General features: G+C 38.9%; 3 protein-coding genes across 6 annotated transcripts in view; 1 reads left to right on the top strand and 2 right to left on the bottom strand.

Annotated features, from left to right (window-relative positions):
- LOC109821958 lies at nucleotides 1,967–2,347 on the bottom strand. The gene has a single exon (XM_020388113.1). It carries the CDS (start codon nucleotides 2,345–2,347, stop codon nucleotides 1,967–1,969), a length of 381 nt encoding a protein of 126 aa, XP_020243702.1.
- On the bottom strand, nucleotides 2,331–10,734 carry LOC109819733 (AT-rich interactive domain-containing protein 2-like). Of its 4 annotated transcripts, none has more exons than XM_020385582.1 (5): nucleotides 10,674–10,734; nucleotides 9,739–10,244; nucleotides 6,561–7,601; nucleotides 6,264–6,430; nucleotides 2,331–2,464 (listed from the first exon to the last, which is right to left on the bottom strand). In XM_020385582.1, the coding sequence occupies exons 2-3, from the start codon at nucleotides 10,210–10,212 to the stop codon at nucleotides 6,936–6,938; spliced, it is 1,140 nt and encodes a 379-aa protein (XP_020241171.1). In that variant the 5' UTR covers nucleotides 10,213–10,244; nucleotides 10,674–10,734; the 3' UTR covers nucleotides 2,331–2,464; nucleotides 6,264–6,430; nucleotides 6,561–6,935. The 4 variants fall into 4 exon arrangements, with proteins under 4 accessions (XP_020241171.1, XP_020241172.1, XP_020241174.1 ...); XM_020385583.1 differs by lacking the exon at nucleotides 10,674–10,734 and having other exon boundaries at nucleotides 6,561–6,823; nucleotides 6,891–7,601; nucleotides 9,739–10,510; XM_020385585.1 differs by lacking the exon at nucleotides 10,674–10,734 and having other exon boundaries at nucleotides 6,264–6,373; nucleotides 9,739–10,510.
- Nucleotides 13,424–14,199, top strand: part of LOC109821957 (pentatricopeptide repeat-containing protein At3g09060) — a 3,775-nt gene continuing 2,999 nt past the window's right edge. Inside the window, 3 exon segments of the mRNA XM_020388112.1 lie at nucleotides 13,424–13,515; nucleotides 13,646–14,197; nucleotide 14,199. The exon segment at nucleotide 14,199 is cut by the window's right edge and continues 1,524 nt beyond it. Coding sequence (XP_020243701.1) covers nucleotides 13,424–13,515; nucleotides 13,646–14,197; nucleotide 14,199 — 645 coding nt within the window.

The raw sequence follows: 14,199 nt of genomic DNA, 5'->3' as shown, positions 1-14,199 counted from the left end.
TCCGATTCTCTACACCAGTCTCATCCATCACATATTCGTTTGCCCTATCTGCCATCAGAGCTGTCTCGTCATCACCGTCAAAACTTTTCTACACTTTCTAACTAATCTGAGCATAATCTGAAAAATCAGACACTCTCATTCCGTTCAGAGCACTCCAAAACATAGGAATCAACTCCTAAATTGTCGAAATCTACCTCCAAACCCTTGTTCAGAAGACAAATTAATCTATACTGTCGGATTTGATTTAATAATTTTTAACCAAACCTTCACCTACGTAAAAAATATTTTCGTCACTACAGTACCTTCTTTTTTTTCTTTTTCTTCATATTGATTCTTGTAACGCCGCCAATCTTCACTTTTGTACGACGTCTATCTTGCAAACTCGCTCTCGGATCCATCATTATGACTCTAATACTACTTGTCGGGGAATTTAGTCTCCTCGCCTACTGCGATCTGCGCAACTCGAAAGGCAACCACAATCAACAAGATATAAAATAACCACAATCAAGAAGAAATAACATCGAGGTTTACGTGGTTCGGTCGACCAACTTCGACCTACGTTCACGGGGCAACAATACGATAAATCCACTATGTATCAGGGATAACTACAAGAGGAACCACTCAACTCTCGCGTCTCAATCTCTCAACATCACATACATAATCAACTCTCATATTCTCTCAGAAGCCCGCTCCTTACAATCTTTTAAACGGACAAAGACCACAAAACCCTCTCCCAATGATATAATCTTTTGCACGGACAAAGACTGCGATACCCTCGCCTCTCGCCTAATATTCTTGAATGAGGTTACGTCCTCTGCTAACCCTAGATTACAAAAATATTGGCTCTCTCTTCTCTGCTTGGTTTTTTCTCTAACAATAGAAGAATATATATAGGGAAACAAAAACTCTATCTCTAGCCTAACTTTCTAATTAGAATATGATTCAAACTCCTAATTATGATGATATCCAATCTTCTAATCATGATATATCTCTAACTCTATCTAATTCTTACGAAGTTATACAAAGAATCAAAGACACTAACGATTAATATGTCATATGATATCAGTAAGTCAACAGGACATGCATCTGTATATAAAGACGGAAAAAAAAAAACCGGATCTATGACATGCTCATGTCAATCGAGGAAGTTGCCTTTGTTATAGTGGAGTTCTATTATTGCCTATGCGTTGATAGTGACAAAAGATACCTCTACTCGAGACTAATGCCCATGTAGCCAATGTACAAATAAAACTGTAGATATCTTATTAGATTTGGCTTTTAATTAGATAAATAATATATCATCTCAGCGTATGATGAAAGGTACAGAGGACGTCCTATTGTGTGGGCATGAAGCAGCTTCGGGCGCATGCAGTCCATTTTTGTTTGGGATTTAAAAAAACAAGAACAAAAACAACAAGTTGTTCTCTGCAAGATTCAATTGTCATAATAATACGTCTTTCGTTAGCATCTTTTGGAGCTCTTATAAGATATAGTTTGATCTAAACTTTGTCCTTACCCTTACTTCTATGCTTATTGTATCCCTTCTTTAGAACTAATATATACATTTTCCTTTCTCTATGGGAAATATAAATGACTCCTAATAAACAACTAACACGGAGACAAAAAGTTGATTAATTAGAATGTAGATTAGCCGCAACTCTCAATGAACTATGCTGAACTCAAAGACAAAAGTAATCCGGGAGAGCTACACGGAGATCTTTTGAAGATCACATTACACACCGTGACATGAATGAATAATCTTGTCACAGGTCTCCATCTCTTTCCCATCATTTATATGATAAAAGTCTCCACCTTTTCTTCAATTAATATCTCAACTGTAGAAACCACGACGAGCTAGTTATTATTCGTCCCTAAGGTAATAAGAGCAGCGTATGCGCATGTAAATAAAACAACAACTTCAACGGCTAAAAAATTACTTCAAGCTACTCTTTATGGCCTCAAACGTTCAAGGCGCCAAATCTTTCTTCAAGCTACTCTTTATGGCCCCCTCAATTCTGTTGATACAAGACTTGTAGACAAAACCCAGGTAGTCGACGATGCCCTCTTCTGATGCGCCTGCAACAGGATCTACCTCAAATGACCAGTTAACAAGTGTCGTGTCTTCCCCGTAGTCAACGAGCGCCAGTGAATTAACAGACCCATCTAAGCCCACGTTGCTTGCTTCCATCCTATAGACGTACCTAAATGAAGCTGGATCCATGAGAACCAATCCCTCCTTGATCCACGATCGGCCACCGTCGTCTCGAGGGAACATGAAGCCAGAAACTAGGCGAACATAGCCAGGATTTCCTTCTTCACCAGCCAACTCGGTGCAATTCTCTACCATGGGCATCCACTCAGTGAGCCTAGCGCTCCGTGACACCAAGTCCCAAACTTGGCCTATAGGCGAACCGACGACTCCCCCAACTGACCCTCGCCACTTGCTTTTGCTTCTCTCGTCGGCCTAATACAACAGAAGTATTAGCATAATAGGCAGACTGCACACCATGTCAAAATATGTAAAACCCATTCATGGTTGTTCTTGAGAAAGGTCTGACTGAGACATTTCGCAAAGTTTAGAACGGTAAAAAAAAAACGCCTAGTTCATCATTACGCATGAAATGTAAATTTTTTTTTTACCCCATCAGAATTTTCCTCTATAAGGACAAGACACGAGCATTGCACATAGGGCCACAAGGAGAAAAAAGAGAATAGCAGCACGTGATTGCCATACCATGTGGTATTACTTGGGCCTAGCTCTTGATCCCGATGAGCGTTGAGCAAAGCAGCCTTCTTTTTTCAGCAATTTCTGCACAAGCTTCCACCCGTCCCCAACTCAAAGTCTTAAGGGTTCACAACTTTTAGAGGCCACATGATGATGATGACGAAGACGACGACCACGACTAACTTAATTAAAAGCCCCCCTTTAATTAAACCACGCTTCAACTATACTACAAGCCTACAACTGTGCCTTTTTATATACATACACATGGTAGGAGAATCCCAATGAAGGGATCCATTGTTTGGCATAGGAGAAGAACACGAGAATGGGGGACAATTTCTAAGCAAATCACTCTTAGGGATGTGCAATATTCCAAAGAGCTCTTTGGCCCCCGGCACTATGAAAAGCTGGAGGGGCTGCATGATGCAGGGCAACGCCTTGGAGTTCGCAAAATAGACTCATCATATGAGAGTGTGGCGTCCACTGTAATAAAAGTTAGATTGGGCTGCATAGGTATCATCACCCTTTGGTCCGTAGGACAAAAAAAGAAAAAGAAAAGCAAGGAATGGATCCATTCCCATCTCAATTGGTTTTCCCTTTTATTGGTAATAAAGCAAGTGCAACGAGCTAAAAGTTCTAATTTCATGCATGTGTGTGAGTTTGAAGATCAACACAAACAAAAGCTTCTTACAAACATGAGTACATTTTGCAGAATAATTTCCATTGTTTCATAATTCAGATTGTCCATTCCCTGGATATTCGGTTAGAAATAAACTTTTGGTTTCAAGAGCAGAGCCAAAGCATGGAACCAAATATGTTCCGCACAAAACTAGAATTACTTGAGACATAGGGCAAGTTATGAGTGGACTTCGCAAGGCAGGTCCATTGAAGACCGTTTCCAGCACATCATTTGAGAATAAGAGCCAAGAGATCTCTCTCTCAAAACAAAGGTGACGGTGGCTGATTCTTCACCAGGAGAGAAACAACATAGAGCGAAGAAGGAAAAGCTAAACAGGAATCAGCTTTCAAGTCTGATAGCTCGAGCAAGCTTATGGAAGCTTTTTTTTCCTGTACAATGCTGATGTAGGAGCTCTCTAAGTTGAGTTAAGCATAGAAACATTGAAGGGAAAAAAAATGCAGATCACAACGGTTAATGTTCTTGATATTTTTCTGACACAAGTAACCAGGGTTTGTCTATGTTGGATAACCACTTGGAATGAAAACTTAACCAACAAGGTAGATTTTGCAAACAGCTTAATCTACAAGTTACTGGTCCGACAACATTAAGTTACTGGACAACGATTGTGGTTCAACTTCGCAAATATCATCTATGGCCTAGATCAAAATGGGGGATCAAGATATGGAATAAGATCAAAAGAGGAAAGAAGTTAGAAGTTGGACAGAGTTCTGGAAAAGATTACATTTTCTTGGCAACTTGAAATAATGTAGCATATACCTATAATTATAAATATGGGTAAAGCTTTAAAAAAAGAGGAGAAGCTATAATTCCAAGTCTCAACAAAAACCAGACATCCACCTCTTCTTGACCCTGCAATTTTTGTGGATTTATCCTTCATCCATGGATTTACATCATGCTTCTGCATGGTTCGGAAGGCTAATGTTAACCTTTTCTAATAAAAAACTTGTATAAAATCATACCCAAGTATGTTACTGGAGTATAATTTGGACTCTCTCAATCTTTTATGAATTTTATGATTCAAAAGGGAAGACAAAAATCCTTGACGGTTTTCAACTTTCCACAGCAAACCAGAGTAAACCATAGGGATAGCACCAAGTGAAAAAAAAAAGAGCTTTCTGCAACAAGTTTATAGCTCATGAAGTCTAGGAACAAGGATTCAGGGGTGACCGACATTGTCAATTACAGTTCAATGAAGCTCATTCATGGCTATTTAGCATACGCTGCTCTACACAGGAATTCACTTTAAGCAGCTCCATCGCATAGAAGACCCTATCTACTAATGAGTGCTAGGATATAAATGCTAGTTTTTGGAACATATTTCGGGTTGTATAACACTATAATCACTTTGATACAAAATCATAACTAAAGGTAATTGGCCAATAGGCCCAACCCAACAATGAATAGGAAGGCTAATATCGTGACTCGTGAGTAGTTCCACCTGAGGCAGACTATTCAACACCGTACAAATAAAAGCAAGATTATGAATATAAGTTGCATTTCAAACCAAGAATCAATGTGTCTCCAGATCACGATGCTGCCAACAGAGCATACTGTCAAGATCAAGATGGAGGGATCACATATTAAACAAGTTGGAGGATCAATTTTAACATTAAAAATCAATGCTGTCGAATATGAAAATTGAATCATGCATGAGATGAAATATGTAGAAATAGAGGGAAAACCAAAGAGTTTACACAACTAAGAAAGAACTTTTGGTAAGGAATATTAATTGTTGTGCTTCAAAAGAATAGCATTATGATCTTTCCACATGTTGGGAATATATATTATCCGACAATTTATACTCAAACATGTGAGGTAACTGCTGCTTGTTAACCCACATAAACAACTAATAACCAATTCTTTCTTTATAAAGAAAGTTTAGAGAAGTGCTCAATAATGTGCAAATTTCATGTCATCACAGCTTTTAAATTTTAAATAATTAACTACCCAAGTAACGCTTAATATGCTAATGTACCTCAAAATCCATGAAAAATTCATAAAATGCTCAGAAGCAACATTAATGACTTAAACACACATAGATGGGAGCAACAGAACTGACCAAACTTTGGAGCTTCAATATCCTTACTCCTTAGCCCTTGTGTCACCAAATAACCTCATGATAAATTGCTGCTTAAAGAAGAAGAAAATATACTGGTACATGGTATCTGAAAGGCTGAAGGACGGCATAGGGGGACAGTTTGGGGTTATGACTGAGCGCTTGCATGTTAGCTGCTTTTTGTGCTTAAAGAAGAAGAAAATATAGCTGCTTTTTGTGCCCTTGTGTTACTTAATACTACTCACGACACATTGCAAGAACGAGCCTTAATTTTTGCAGTCGGAATGACCAATAATGCTTTAGTTTTTCCTGGCTAAATGCTCAAACTATGATCTGGGCCTGATAAATGAAGGCAGAGAACTGAAGAGACAACTGAGAGCAACTACTTTGCAGCTTAAAGGTTGACCACTACAACTGGAATGAAAATTAATCTTTTGAAACAAAACTGGATGAGCTCAGTGTGGCAAGCTTGACTTTAGCCCTTAAAAATGACTGACCAACAGATGCTGGTAGATATGTTGTAATATAAATAATAAACTAATTAAAATAGCATGAAATAGAACTGCAGCAATTGCTGATACTAAAGATTCTTCAGGAGATCTTCCCTAGAATGAATATTGGTTCAAGATAGCTTTTGAATAACAAGTTTCAAATTTTCTCAAATTTCTATAAATGAAAGAAGTTATAAAGAAATGACATAGTAATATGGAAACTTCTATGTCAGTTAAATTTTTCTGCAGGTGTCATTCGCGAAACAGTTAATCTATAGTTGTTAAAGTGATCACCTTGGTGTAAACAGTGTAAACTTCTCCTCTGGCATGAAATTTTTAAGTGCAATGAACCTTCTCTCCCATAATCTCAGAAGCTCAACTTATCACCGCCCACTAGTAATAATCTATCATTAAATGCCAAATAACAAATCAGCAGAAACTGTCAATATTTTGTAAGACACCTGAAACAAAAGTCGAGGGTAAAAACATTTAGCCAAAGTTAAAAAGAAAAAATTCGAGAATAAACTAACTACCTGTAAGAATATTATATTGCTATGTAAAGAACACCTGAAGAAGAGTATGATATCTCACCTTCTACATATGCCCTCTGTTCAAGCTTACTCAAGTCAAGAGGGTGGAGTGCAAGCACTTGTCAATTGGCAGAGGTCTAGCTATGTCAAATTATAATTGGAAATGTCCGGGGCCCACCAAAATATTTATAGTAAGGGTCATCTTATATCCTTTTCACCACATTTTCTCTCATCTCTGATTGGTTGTTGCAGAAGTGTTGTCTATACTAACGTAGAAGGAAGCTAATTTCAGAAACTTAATACACAGCTTAGATGCGCTTGAAGCTGCAGATAAGCAACAATTTACTATCAGTGTGAAAAGGAGAGAAAAATCTGAGACATCATTTTCAACCTTGTGAAGTATGATGCCCAATGTGACCTTCCATTCTGTTCAACTTCATCCAAAGTTTTCGTCATCGCAGCTATCAACTGTCCAAGCACCCAGCCTGGTTCGGATGCTCATCCACCGTAGAACAAATACATTGAAGTAAAAGCTCACAATATCTCGCCTGCTTTTGGCAGTGAAGTACTCCAGAGCAGGTTCAAAGAAGCTCTTACCCTCTGATGATGGATTCTGTCTCACAAGATCATCGAATGTCATCTGTTCCTCTTGTGTCCATGATTTAGAGACTTCTTCACCCATGTCATCAAAGCCTAAACTAAAGAAAGCTGGACCCAATTCAGACTTAAACTGAAACCTCGCCTTGTTTAGGTGGAATCTGATGCACTCAACAGACCCTCGAGAAGTGCAATCACACGAGTCTGACCTTCCTTTACCAATAACTTCCACATCGAATTGTCTATTATCACCTTCTATTGGCCAAAGTTTGGTTCCCAGCCACTTATAGGTATCATCCAGTAAATCCTTTTTACTTGGTGGACCTGCCCATTCAGGTACATCAGCCTGAAAGAAGGGACCAAGAGGAATGCGTTTTCTTGAAAATTCGCCTCCACCGATTTTTAGCAATGCTCGTTTAGACCTTCTTATTGGCTCGTTTACCAAATGAGGTGAACCTGGACTATTGTCTGTTGCACGAAGAAATTTATGTGTTTTCTGCTTTTTCTGAAACATGCGAGATTTTAATTGATAAGAGAATGAAACAGGAATCATGCAAAAACGAAGCAAGAGAAGTTTCTATAAAAGTATTTGATTGCTAAAATAAAGAACTATTGAGCAAAAGGAAGCGGTCAACCAAGGGTTAGCACTTAACACCAGAAAGCAAAAGGTTGAAGATTAGAAAAAACTTAGAAAACATCAGGACAGTTAAAGAAAATGTTGGAAAGTCTTGGAGTTTGATTTAGGCAGAACTCTCTTCTTTTTCTCAAGTCCCAGTTTAATTTGAATATTGAATATAATTTTGTGCCAATTGAATATTAAATACTGCCAATTGCCGATACGAGTTGTTTTTTCCTTTCTTACTTGGGTGTTGGTTCAGATTTAATATATGAAAAGTGAAAACCATTAACTTCGTACTTTAACTTCATATAAATATTTTTATCACTGTTTATCATAATCTAGATAGTTTTCACCTAATTAAATATGCATTATATAAGTTTTTGTACAAAATGTTTCAGGTGTATTACTATTATTTGAAATTGGAAAGGATCCGAATCCAACTAATAAGGCTTTTGGGATAGGGTTTTTCCACATGTTGATATTTTTTCCTTTTATTTTTGGGAATATTCAACATTTATTAGTACTAAGATAATTCAGTTCTAAGATTACTCCCATAATTCACTTGTGCATCATCTGATCGGATTATGTATTATGGTATCTTGACCTCATGCAAACCACATTTGCATTTCACAACATTGCTCATAAATTTCGACATTCTTTAAATATAGTACTGAGATGGTCAGAGTGAGGTTCAAAAGGTTTCTAAGGAGTTAGGCGTTGAGTTGAACAAGGTTTGTTTGAGTTTAGCCTAGAAAAGAAGACAAGAAACAAGGGCATAATTGAGCTTAATTTTAAAAATAAATCAGGCCAAACTTGGATGCAGTATAATCACCAACATTGAAATCTTTCAAAGTTGGATAAGGAGAGACAATCGATTAGTTAATAGGTATGAACGTTGATCTAGAAAGGAAACTATTAACAGATTCTTGGATGCGAAGTAATTTAGCTGTATATCCGATCAGCTCCCTACTCCGTACGGAATGAATCTAACAAGGTTACAGAAAGTGGTAGGCGGCCTAGGCGTCGGACCCTGTGGTAGAGCCTAGGCATCTAGGCGGTTTTCCTATTTTATATATTTTTTAATTGCAATAATTGATAATAAATGCCAATGTTATAGAAAGCGTTAGATGTTGAGCCGGCGCTAGGCGGATTTCTTTATTTGTTTAAAGTGGCAATGAAGATTTTGCTGAAGGTCGGAGGAAGTGTTTATAGTTGGTGAATGAGGCTGGAGGAGTTTGGATGACGTGGAGGCTGCAATGAAGAAAATTACAACCAAGACCTAAGCAGTGCAGTCTGCATAAGCATCCCACTGCCCGTTGGCGCTCCCAAGAGCTAGGTAGACAACCAAAACATCGCCTAGGTGTAGGTAGGCACGCAGGTCTAGGCGCCCGCTTTTTAAAGCACTTAAATCTAACATCTTATTTCGTTTTATCCAGACGGACCAGACCTACTAATTCATCCTAGATTCACACGTCCCTACCTACCGACTCAATGCAAGATGCATATTCAACAGTATTGCTAATTATTCACAGATACCAAAAAATCTACTTCAGATCGTAGCAAGGAGATCATGTCCTCCTTGACTTTCCAGATGGATTGGCCAGTCGTAGCATCCACTACATATCGTTTTCCTTGCTCTGCATGCATTCAGCCTGTAAGTTTGTTCTGCACATAGCTCGGTGGATAGGCAGCCTATATTTTTTTTAGAGATTTTTTTGCAATGTGCATACCTGAGATCCAAACGATAGCATTTAAGAAGCTGCAGTTATAGAAATTTAAATGGTGCTGTCAGTCAAGTTTCCATAAACAGGGTTCGAGTCGGATAGAGATAGCCAGGCAGGTGTAGGTCTGGTCTGGCCTGGCCAGTTCAGTTCTTATCGGTCAACGTTCGCAATGGCAGCACTAAATTTTCAGCTGAGTGACTAATCTATTTCCAGATAAGAGCAAAGGTTTTATGCAGATAAGAGTCCCTCAAATAAATCAAGCAGGAAGAGCAATGAGGAATGATGTCTTGCGCCGTTACCAGAAAAGGAAGCCCCAGAGCGCTGCAGCCGTCCTCATCCCTCCGAAACAAAGCTTTCCGTGCCCTGAGAACCTCGTCGACCCAGCCCTCCCGGCGTCTTCCTGCCCGGTCAAAGGAAGGGTTAGCGGCGAAACACCTGAGCGATGCCAACATATCCGACGCCGGCTCCCTTTTCCTCTTCGCAACTCCGTATCTCTCACTCAACAGCTCGTACACGAGCGCCTCGATCCTCTTCTTCAGATCCGGGCACATAGCAGAGGGCCTCGACTCGGAAGAATCTGCATCCGTTTCGAATTTCCGGACCCACCGATGGAAGAGCTCGGAGTAGTCAGCGGGCCCTGATTTCGGGATTTCAAACCCTAGGAATTTGGCCGGATCGTCCAAGAAACTCTTCGTGATGTGATCTAAAAGAGCGCGGATCTTGGCCTCGGCACTGTTGCAGCCCGCGCAGGGGCTCAGAGAGACCTCGCCCATTGGGGATATATTCGATTAGCGCGGGAGCCTCCCTAAAAAAAATTGAATTTTTTTTTAGGAAGCAAAATTGAGGATTTTGAGGAGAAGCAGTAGCCTCCGCAATTACGAATTATCGCAAGGGTCAGAACGACGAAATATATACAGTAATCAACGAGATCGAAAATACAGATGGAATCGAGCCGAGCTGAAACTTTTCTTGCAAAATTTCAAACAGAAAATAATTTTTTTTTAAAGAAAAAAAGATTTTTGCAGCATCGATGAGTGACTCGACTCCATACATCTAGATCTAATACATATCTTAAACCCCAATTAGAAAAACGAAAAAGAAATGATTTTACTAATTTATAAGGTAAATATCCTTCAATTAGTATCGAAGAAACTAAACAGTGGAAGGATTTAATAGGTAATAAACGATTATTAATTAGTATTTACTAATACCGAAAAGGGGGGAAAATACTCACGAGAGGCAAGCACGAAATATTTCAGCGGAGAAAATGGCTAGCCTTTTCAAAAAGACCTCTGTAAAATAAAGGGGTTTTCTTTCTAATTTTATATCAGCGATGTATATATATATATATAATAGATAAGATAAGGTTAGTGTTAGTGTTATTATATAGATTTTCTAGCGCCAGCTATGCAGTTATTACGGTCCCAATGCGCTGGTCTTAGGCGCATCTTTATTTATTTATTTTATTTTATTTTTAATTGCACTGCAGTGTACGAAACATGACTGAGGTGACCGCTAATATCTATAATTAATAATTATTTGAATCACATAGTTTTTCCCCCAGAAAATGATAAATACAGGTTAAGTTGTTCATTAATCGTCCAACTTGAATTTCTCAATATAAACCTGGGTAGGTTTTGGGAGAAAACTTCAAATCATTAGTTACTCTTGCAAACCCGAAAACTCTTCAGATAGAACTAGAATCGCTGTATATTAGTTTCATTCCAAAAAGAGTGCAGATCGTGAGATTAATCTAAAGAATAAATAAAGGGGAGAAATAAACTAAACAAAATCCTACGATTTTCTTCTACTTTGATTGAGATCTACAAAACTTTTCCTTAAACAAAGAAATAGTATCACCATTGAAGAACTCGGAGCGCATCTTCTCCGCCTGAAAAAGAAAATATAATAAGGGAAACCAATCAATCAATAAGAATAAAGATAAAAAGATCAAAAAGTGTTGAAGGAATCGGATGATCATAGCTTTTATAACTTTAGAAGCGATTCTACAAATAACACACGAAAATAAATGGAGGTTGCCGGATCCCGTAACCCCTCAATTCCATAATAAATCCCAATTCTAAATGCATAAACTATAACATAGGGAATATGTTCGAACCGTACGAAGAAGAAGAATAACAACAACCGAAAGAAAGTAGTAACTGGTGACTAAAAATAACTACCTCCCAATAATTTGGCTACAAAATTTTGTCGATGATTTTGCAGCTAAATTAGATAATTAGTTGATTCACATGGATTTTTTTTACAAGTAATACAAAGGGAAATAATAGAAAGCGGAGGAAAATACTCACAGAGGGAGAGATTGAAACTTTTTTCGCACCCAGATTTTAACTGGGGAAACAAATGCGAGTGTAGGAACCGGGGAGAAAAGGGAACCCAAGTTATTGTTTGGATTCTAAAATTTGATCAACCAGTATATTATTTATTTGACGTGGTAGAATGACCATCTTCGATGGTACATGCCTTCGATTCATTTCTTATGTTTAAATTGATGATATTATTTTTGATATAATATTGCGTTGTGAAATATTGAGATTGCTAGTTTGCATTTGTCTTAACTACTCTTATCAAGGAAAACAAATACTAGTCCACTTTTCTAAAATATATACATATATACAAAACGTGATGTATTCCATGTATAGTGCTATTGAAAAAGGTTTTTTATTTACAAGTGTTGAAATAAACGAAATTGAGAAATATTTTCTATAATCTCCTTGATTAAAAATAAGGGATTAAAGTACCTTATGCACATACACATACTCCTTTAAAAGTTTCTTAGTAAAAAAACCGTAATAAGAAAAGTAAACACATAATAAAGGAAAATATTATAGAAAAAGATGCTATGTTTGAATGTAAACATCTTTATTAAAAGCAATAAATCATACAATTTATTCTAATATAAAGAAACTTACATATCATTAACAACATTGATAACCAGTCTACTTTCTCTCATACTATTTCTACACTGCAAAAGAGAGATCATATATGTGTAGCCCTTGACGAGTCATTAAGTTAATCTTTATAGACAGCTACATCACTTGATTATCAGTAGTATTGCACACTTGCAAGCAGAGGTGAAGCAACATTATGTAATGGGTGGCCAAACACACCTGTTAACATATCCTACATATGTTTATACTTATCCTTAGGGTATAGCCTTAGGATGTATTTGGCAAACCCTTAAAAATGGAGGCTCGAATAGTCCTAACTTAGTTTATCGTAACTAGCCTAGGAACAAAGCAGAGGTTGGGCAAGTTTACAAGGTGCAATGCAAAAATCGGCCAAAAAATCTCGATAAATTGCTGAATTGGTCTGGGCTAGATCAATCTTGGTCAAGTTTAAAGGGTTTTGTAGCACACTATGAGAGTTGTAACTATGCCATCATGATTTATCCAAAATAATGTTTCAAGATTGCTCACGATCCGGTTTTATCCTAACTAGATTAAGAATAAACCAAGCGGGGCCGGGCCATCAAAGTATTCGTTTAAGAGTTACTTTTTGGCCTAAGGAGAACCAAGCTAAGATTAGCTCAATTTTTATTAGATATAGTTTTTCCAAAAATATATTGAAACTCTGTTTGGGTGTTTTTATAAATATCATATTTTATTTATTTATATATTTATCGACACCGCTACTCCGTGGGCCTAGCTCCATCATCGCTAATTTAGGAATAACCTGATGGTCCAACCCCAACTGATTAGACAAATCTGGTTACCTCAAATGTAATGTTACGCTCTTAACTTAAATCAATGATACGTGCACATCAACATGGTCTGATCCTAATCACGATTAGCGTTGAGCGCCCTATTGTCACCGCTAAGCGTGTTGCTAGCCATAATAAACACGGCCCCACAGGGAGATATTCTTAACGATCAAAAATTTGTAGGATTTAAGAGACTAAATAGCAAGTTTAAAGATGCAAGGAGGGACTAGTGTCAAAATCCGAAGAAGCAAGGGACTACAATGGAAATCGCCATTAGGAGGAAGCAAAGGGGTTTACTCGTAACAAATCCCTCTCCCCGCAACATTTCAAATGTCGTGATAAAACTCGCAAAGTTGGCCGACCGCCGAAATCGACCCGACGCGGAATAAATGAGGGACGAGCCCCCGCGAATCCGACCTCTCGTCGACCTCATCAAGCTCACCACCCCAAGGGATCCCGTCACCGCCCTCTCCCATCTGGAGACTCTCACCGCCGCCCACCCCCACTTCGCTCCTCTCTCCTCCTCACCTCCTCCGCCTCCTCCGCCTCCTCCCCTCCATCCCTCGCCTGAGATTCTCGGAGGACGCCGCCCTCGCTGCCCTCAAATCCCTCTCCCGGGCCCACCTCCCCGATGACGCCCTTCGCGTCTTCGGCGATCTCCCGCGAATTTTCGGCTGCCTCCCCGGCGTCAGGTCCCACAATGCCGTTCTCGACTCCCTCGTCCGGTCCCACCGCTGGGATCAAGCTCGCTCCTTTTTCTCTTGCTTTCACAACAACCACGATGTCTCTCCTAATATTGGGACTTATAACATCCTCATTCGGGGCCTTTGCGCCCGGAATCAGACCCGTCGTGCTCTTGGGCTTCTTGATGCGGTCCGGGGCGCTGCTGGGCTGACACCGAACTGTGTTAGCTACGGTACCGTCATTGGCGGGCTGCTGAAAATTGGTGAATGGGAGAATGCCCTCGAGATGTTCGATGAAATGTGCGTGAGAAATGTCAGGCCGGATGTTGTGTGTTACAATGTCTTGATTGGCG

This window comes from Asparagus officinalis, chromosome 8 (assembly GCF_001876935.1).
Source record: "Asparagus officinalis chromosome 8, Aspof.V1, whole genome shotgun sequence".
Taxonomy (NCBI): domain Eukaryota; kingdom Viridiplantae; phylum Streptophyta; class Magnoliopsida; order Asparagales; family Asparagaceae; genus Asparagus; species Asparagus officinalis.
This window is presented reverse-complemented; position numbering and strand designations above follow the sequence as displayed.

Excerpts from the sequence above, each read along its gene's own strand:
- LOC109819733 (XM_020385582.1), bottom strand. The coding sequence starts at position 10,212 with ATGGGCGAGGTCTCTCTGAGCCCCTGCGCGGGCTGCAACAGTGCCGAG. Across the intron at positions 7,602-9,738 it reads CTCTGGGGCTTCCTTTTCTG|AAAAAGCAGAAAACACATAA; the intron begins GTAACGGCGCAA and ends CGCATGTTTCAG.
- LOC109821958 (XM_020388113.1), bottom strand. The coding sequence starts at position 2,347 with ATGGTAGAGAATTGCACCGAGTTGGCTGGTGAAGAAGGAAATCCTGGC.